Source organism: Dendrobates tinctorius, unplaced genomic scaffold (assembly GCF_039654945.1).
Source record: "Dendrobates tinctorius isolate UK_male_01 unplaced genomic scaffold, ASM3965494v1 ptg000041l, whole genome shotgun sequence".
Classification (NCBI taxonomy): domain Eukaryota; kingdom Metazoa; phylum Chordata; class Amphibia; order Anura; family Dendrobatidae; genus Dendrobates; species Dendrobates tinctorius.
Window position 1 is genome coordinate 7,495,723 of NW_027361709.1, and position 7,324 is coordinate 7,503,046.

At 38.8% G+C, this 7,324-nt stretch overlaps 1 protein-coding gene across 1 annotated transcript in view; it reads left to right on the forward strand.

Moving 5' to 3' along the window:
• Nucleotides 1–4,775, forward strand: part of LOC141088860 (solute carrier family 26 member 6-like) — a 31,310-nt gene extending 26,535 nt beyond the window's left edge. Inside the window, exons 13-18 of the mRNA XM_073575084.1 lie at nt 37–106; nt 349–441; nt 523–639; nt 2,011–2,202; nt 2,301–2,355; nt 4,152–4,775. Coding sequence (XP_073431185.1) covers nt 37–106; nt 349–441; nt 523–639; nt 2,011–2,202; nt 2,301–2,355; nt 4,152–4,303 — 679 coding nt within the window. The 3' untranslated portion in view covers nt 4,304–4,775. The remainder of the gene's footprint in view (nt 1–36; nt 107–348; nt 442–522; nt 640–2,010; nt 2,203–2,300; nt 2,356–4,151) is intronic.
• Nucleotides 4,776–7,324: the final 2,549 nt, after the last annotated feature.

The following is a 7,324-nucleotide window of genomic DNA, read 5'->3' on the forward strand; positions in this document are numbered from 1 at the left end:
CTATAAGTCTGTAGCTTTTCAGCTTTTCTGTCACAGGACTCATTACTCCGTTCTTGGACAAGTTGCTGATTCTGACATCTACAGAGATGCAGAAGAAAATACCTTGGTAAGTAGAACAGAATCCAAAATGAACCTGAATTCAATGAGTTCTTAATAATGGTGTCTGAAAGTAGGATTTATGACAGTGTCATGGGACTGCTAGGACCCCATAGTATTTGCACTCTCTGCCCACCCCGCCAAAACAGCGACACACTCTGACTCTATAGTATCTATGAAAGGGCTATCTATATATTTATTTATTTATTATGTAAAGTTGTCGGGTGCTTTTTTATTTGATATCTTTCCAAGGCCAAAGAGATCCCCGGTGTGAAGATTTTTCAATCAAGTTCACCCATTTACTTTGCCAATGCCGAATTGTTTGCAAAATCCTTGAAGGTGAAGGTAAGAATAAAGTGTGAGGAACACTATATGATTCTCAAATCATTTTTACAAAGCTCAAGCTCTATCAAAAAATTATTGTAGATGGGGGTGAATGTGGACAAACTGATAGAGAAGAAGAAGAAAGCCATTCAGAAGAGAAGGAAGGGCCTGCAGAAAGTCATCAACCTGGCCAAAATCATCCTGGCGAAAACACAAAAGGTGAGTGCTGATGTGGGCGACCCAGGCAAATTTGGGCCTCACTAATAAAAACTTACAGAAAAACTACTTCAAGCTGAGCTTTACTTTCTTAATCCCTTCCCACTCCATATATTTTATATAATCATCAAGGACTGGGTGTATGGAGTATTCTCTTGAGCTGAACCTGCTCCACACAGGTGCCGGCTGCGTTATACAGGCAACATCTGCCTGCAACAGCCCCCACACCAACCCCCGTGACGCGAAGGGTTCTTAGGAGACCATGATTTTTATTATATACTGCATTACTAAATTACTGCAGAATATGATACATCTAAATCAAAAGATCACAGTTTCAAGTCCTCTAGGGAAATTAATATTAAACAAAAATGAAAAAGAATGTTTTTTTATTTAAAAAATGAAAAAAAATAAAAGACTTTTGAATCGCCCCTACCCCTTTCCCTTATAAAAAAAACACCATCTGATATTGACATGTCTATAAAACACAATCAAAATATAACATAATATAACCCTTAGAGGAAACCTCGTAAATAACATAAAAAAAAAAATCTATATATACACCGTATATTATATATAATCCAGAATTAAACTCCAGAATTGCTGTTTGGTCTCTCGACCTCCCACTCCCATCTAAAATAGCAATCTAGAGCTATCAACACCATATCTACTCCAAAATGGTATCAATACAATCTACACCTCACCAGGCCAAAGAAAAATGTTCACACAGTTCCATCAACATAAATATAGTAAAGTTAAGGGTCTCGGAAAAATGCAACACAAATCAAATTATTGTATTTTACAAAGTTCAGAAATTATTTACGCTACTAAAATTATATAAAAGCAAAATACACTCATCAAGCCACTAGGTCATTTTTACTTCATAGTGAATGGTGTAAAAGCAAAGCCACCCCCCCAAAAAAAATAAAATAAAAATAAAACAAAAAATAAGCTGAAAAATAAGCTCTCACATGAGTATGTCCAGGGACAGGTTAAGAGGTTATGGTCCATGGAGGGAAAAAAAAAAAAAGCGTGCAAGACCGAAACTTGCATCCTTAAAGGGTTAAACTGTTGTGGAAAAATATAAGCTGAGCTGTGATTGGTTGATATGAAAAAATAAGACCTGATATTCTGTCAGATAGTTTAATTAACCAGCATTAGTGGCAGGGGTAGCAGGGCTGTCGAGTCGGAGTTGGAGCCCATTTTGGTGGAGTTGGAGTCGGTGTCATGGAAATTGAGGAGTTGGAGGTTTGGCTTACTGAATCCACAGCCCTGAGGGGTAGTACGAATTTTGAAGAGGCCACTAATTTTTTATTCTGGTCCAAAGGGCAAATGTTCGTTCTTTGTCTCGTATTGAAAGATTTATCTTCCGTCCAGGGAAGCGGATTGGAATTTCTGACAACTAGAGACGGGGTGATTGGAAGCTTGAAGACCCTGAGTGAGTCCATCCCTCAGAGTCCGGTCACCCTCCGCTCTTTAGGTTTGGAGAAACTTGATTTTCATTCCCTCATATTGGACTTTTCAGCTGTCAGTTTCATTGACACAGTTGGAAGGAAAATGTTGACAAATGTAAGTGAAACGTTTCTTTGAAGACGTCACGTTTTTTGTTTTTTTTAATATTGGGCCTAATTGCATTTTCTCATTTTCTCTTATTTGTCTTTTTTTAGGTTTTCAATGAATTTCGTGAAATTGAAGTTGAAGTATATATTGTAAACTGTCCTGGTAAGTTGTGATAAAATTAGAAAATATTAATGAAAGCAAATTTTTTTTTTTTTTTTTAAAGACTTAATTTAATTAAAGGCGATTTTTAACTGCATTCATAAAAATGTTAGTAAATCAGAATTTGTCAGAGACCAAGTTTAATTAAAAGGTGTTCTTTTCTTCTGATACAATATTTTCCTGAATCTGCCGCCATGTTTTTTTATGACTTTTAAATGAGATTTGTCAAGAAAGTGGAAACCTGTGTGGCAGAGGGTTATTTTTTTTATTTGCTAAAGAGTACATAATATTGATTCGGGAAGCAGATTATAAAACGGTGATAAGAGATATCTATACTTATCCAATGCTTTTTATTGTTTCCATTTGTTTAAATAAACAATATAGACAAGTCATCTATCATTATTGTAGGCTGCTCTTATGCTGGTTTATTTGTCTCCATGGCTACAGACTACAAACAAACCCTGTGTAGTCTGATCTAGCAGGTCGTGTGTTACTCCACTCCTTATCTTATTACCCTAAAGGTGGTATAAGAGGAGGAATAGGAAAGAGTACCCTACAGATCTCATCAGAAGTTCTTGTATGCTCAAAAGGAGGGCAGTGGGCACATGTCACCAGGAAGGGTGTTTTCATACAAGTCCCTGCTACAGACTCACTTTAATGCTGGACATACACCTTTGTAAAAAAATTACCAGAAGCCACTGGTTTAAGTGGGACTGTCCTTTCCTTTAGTGTATATTGGGCTGGCCTGACTCTGAGATTTGAAAAAAAAAAAAGGATTGGACATGTTAGATTTCAACATGCCTGATCCATTATTTTTCACTGAAGATAAACTACCGCCATAAGAATCTGGCAGCTGCTTTTCCTTCTCTTCCCATTGGGAACACATGCACACTAGTTTGAGTCTTACATGATTTGGGACTCCTATTGCAGCAGGTAAGCTTTTTATCCACCATTGACAACAGATATGTCAACAGGAAAGGTCACTCTGAATGCTGCCATTTTGCAGATGTCCTGTTATAGTTATGGGTGTAACTGCAGCCTCCAACTATAAGGTGCCCATCATGGAGATGAGGATCAAATACATCAAATTAGGCTACTTTCACACTAGCGTCGTGCGATGGCAGTCGCCCTGCGTCGGGGCGACGTACCGTCGCACGTTGTGAAAGTTGTGCAAAACGGGGGCAGCGGATGCAGTTTTACAACGCATCCGCTGCCCCATTGTAATGTCCGGGGAGGAGGGGCGGAGTTTCAGCCGCGCATGCGCGGTCGAAAATGGCGGAGACGACGCACAAAAAAAGTTACAAGTAACGTTTTTGTGTGCGTCGCGGCCGCCAAAACACGATGCATCCGTTGCACGACGGATGCGACGTGTGGCAATGCGTCGCTAATGTAAGTCTACGGAGAAAAAACGCATCCTGCGGGCAACTTTGCAGGATGCGTTTTTTCTTCAAAACGACGCACGTCGCACGACGCTAGTGTGAAAGTAGCCTTACCTTGATAATGCCGTTTGGTTATTCACCTGGGACAAGGGGGCTCACATATCCACAACCCCGTCAGAATCTCCCCGTTGCCAAGTAGAAACTCAAACGCAACCCTTACTGATCCCCTGATTGGCACTTCGGGAGGGAGCTATTCGGTTCATAGAATGGAACCCTTCCCGCTGACAGTTTCCCCTTTTATAGAAAAGTTAAACAAAGCCATAAAAAAAAAAAGCACAATAAGGCAAGTGTGATGATTGACGGTAAAATTGCACATCTTATTTAGGGCCGCTGACATAAGATCTGCTCTTTCTTTCGCAGTCTCTGTGCTACGCCAACTCGAGAACAGCAATTTCTTCAATGAAAACATCACGCAGGCCTCAATTTTTGCCTCAATCCACGACGCCGTGTCCTACGTTTCCAACGGACAAAACAGCGAGTCCAGCTCACTATCAGAAATCACTGCCATTTAATGGGATTATACTGCGCAGTCACCAAAGTGCTAAGAAGGCTGCAAGTTATATATAGGAGTATTGTACCATTTATTCTGCAGAGGACCCGTTTAAGTGCTCAGGAATAACAAACTGGTCAGATATATTCAGATTTATTGTTCTGAATGGTCACAAGTCAGGCCACAATTTGTGCATTAACAAAAAAGCTAGAGATGAATAAATATTTTGAAATTCAAATTCACCAGGTTTTCTTTTTTTTTTTTATTTAATTTGTGGTGATTCATAAGTACTTCAACTACCCTGAAAAGACGTATGTAACACTGGGAGGTCTCCTAGGACTGTATCCAACCTCTTACATGCGCTTTAACGCAGACGCAACCTTAGTAATATCAAAATGACAGTAACTTATATGGCTATGGGGAAGTAGATGGTAACTGTCTTTCACTGTAGAAATTGTTCAGTGTTTTATGGTTTTCCCTTCCTTTCTCAATAGCTAAGCAGTGACGTCCTCTCAGTAACCAGATGCATTGCAAAATGACTTCTGCATTCCCTCCTTCAGCTTTTATGCAGGCTATGATAGTTCCTCCTGATTGGTGTTGCTGCACCATGTGATGTGATAGCTGCGAGGTGATGTCAGCCATCTCTGGCAGATTCAAGCTTCTATATTGTGTAAAAATGGATATTTTTGGTAATTTCTTCCATTTTAAATTGCAAATTGTTCAAGTTCTCTGGGTCCAGCAAAATCCCTAAATATTGACATGGATTTTAATGGACATCAAATCGATTTTCTCATCTCTAGAATGAAAAAAAAATATGGTAATAGAACATTAAACCAACTAAGAAAAGGGGAAAGCCTAATAATATATCAACAAAATATTTGTTATTGATAGTAATAATACATTGTACTTCAAGTGACTCATTAAATTACTACAGGGAGGAAATGGTTGAGGAGGTAAAAGTGGCTGGGACCCTAGGAGGTAGCGACCATGCTATTTTAGAATTTTGGATAACTAGAGGCGGAAGACCTGTGAAGACTCAGACGTCAAGGTTAGATTTCAGAAAGGCAGATTTTAAGGGATTCAGAAAGAGAATTGGAGGGATCCAATGGCTGGATATCCTTAAAGACAAAAATGTCCAGGAAGGATGGGAAATCTTGAAAAATGAAATTCTCAAAGCACAGTTGTTAACAATTCCGAAAAGAGGGAAGAATAGGAAGCAGTTAAGGAAACCAGGATGGATGAACACAGAACTTAAGCACATGCTAAAAAGGAAGAAAAAAATGTTTATAAAATGGAAAGAGGGAGGCATATCTAAAGAAGAATATAATGCTGTCTGCAGAACCTGCAGGGCACAAATCAAATTATCTAAAGCTGAAAATGAATTGAGGCTTGCAAGAGATGTCAAAAGCAATAATAAAGGATTTTGGGGATATGTCAAAAGTAAAAGAAAAGTCAAAGATGCTATAGGATTTTTACAGGATGAAAATGATGAATTGGTAAGACAGGATGTTGAGAAGGCTGAACTTTTAAATTCCTATTTTGCATCTGTTTTCTCTCAGAAAGGAAATGTAACATCAACTGTTATTCACTGTCCTATTAAGGGAATAGAAGAATCCAGGATATCTATAAACAGAAAGATAGTGAGGAAACAATTAGCTAGCCTAAATGAATTCAAGTCTCCAGGTCCAGATGAATTACACCCCAGAGTACTGAAGGAGATAGCAGAAGAAATTTTTGAACCCCTCTCTATAATCTTTGAAAATTCTTGGAGAACAGGAGAAGTGCCAGAAGACTGGAGAAGAGCAAATGTTGTTCCTATCTTCAAAAAGGGGAAGAAGGTGGACCCAGGTAACTATAGGCCGGTGAGTCTGACTTCTATACCAGGAAAGATCTTTGAACAAATTATTAAACAACATGTATGTCAATACCTGGATAAGAATGAAGTGATTAAACAGAGTCAGCATGGGTTTGTAACTAATAAGTCATGTCAGACTAACTTAATTTCCTTCTATGACGGTATCACTGATTGGGTGGATCAAGGAAATGCTGTAGATATAGTATATCTTGACTTCAGCAAAGCATTTGACAAAGTCTCTCATACAATCCTTATTGAAAAAATGATTAAGTATGGAATGGACAAGGCAACTGTTAGGTGGATTCATAACTGGCTTAGTGATCGGACCCAAAGAGTGGTCGTAAATGGCTGCACATCCAGTTGGAAGAATGTCTCAAGTGGGGTACCACAGGGCTCTGTCCTGGGCCCTGTATTGTTCAACATCTTTATCAACGATTTAGATGAAGGAATTGAGGGTAAACTGATTAAATTTGCTGATGACACAAAGCTAGGAGGGATAGCTAATACTAGAGAAGAGAGAGAGAGGATTCAAAAAGATTTAAATAAACTGGAGAAGTGGGCAGCAACTAACAGAATGGTTTTTAACAGGGAGAAATGCAAAGTACTACATCTGGGCAATAAAAATGGAAAAAGCATATATAGAATGGGAGGAATAGGGCTAAGTGACAGCACATGTGAAAAAGACTTGGGTATACTAATAGATCACAGACTGAATATGAGTCAACAGTGTGATGCAGCAGCAAAAAAGGCAAATGCAATTCTAGGATGTATTAACAGAAGCATACAGTCTAGATCACGTGAAGTCATTATTTCCCTCTACTCCTCTTTGGTCAGACCTCATCTGGAATATTGTGTCCAGTTTTGGGCACCACATTTTAAAAAAGACATCAACAAACTGGAGCAAGTTCAGAAAAGAGCGACCAGAATGGTGACCGGTCTGCAAACCCTGTCTTATGAGGAAAGGTTGCAGGATTTGGGAATGTTTAGTTTGCAAAAGAGAAGACTGAGAGGAGACTTAATAGCTGTCTACAAATATCTAAAGGGCTGTCACATTGTAGAAGGATCAACTTTATTCTCATTTGCACAAGGAAAGACTAGAAGCAATGGGATGAAACTGAATGGGAGGAGACACAGATTAGATATTAGAAAAAACTTTTTGACAGTTAGAGTGATCAATGAGTGGAACAG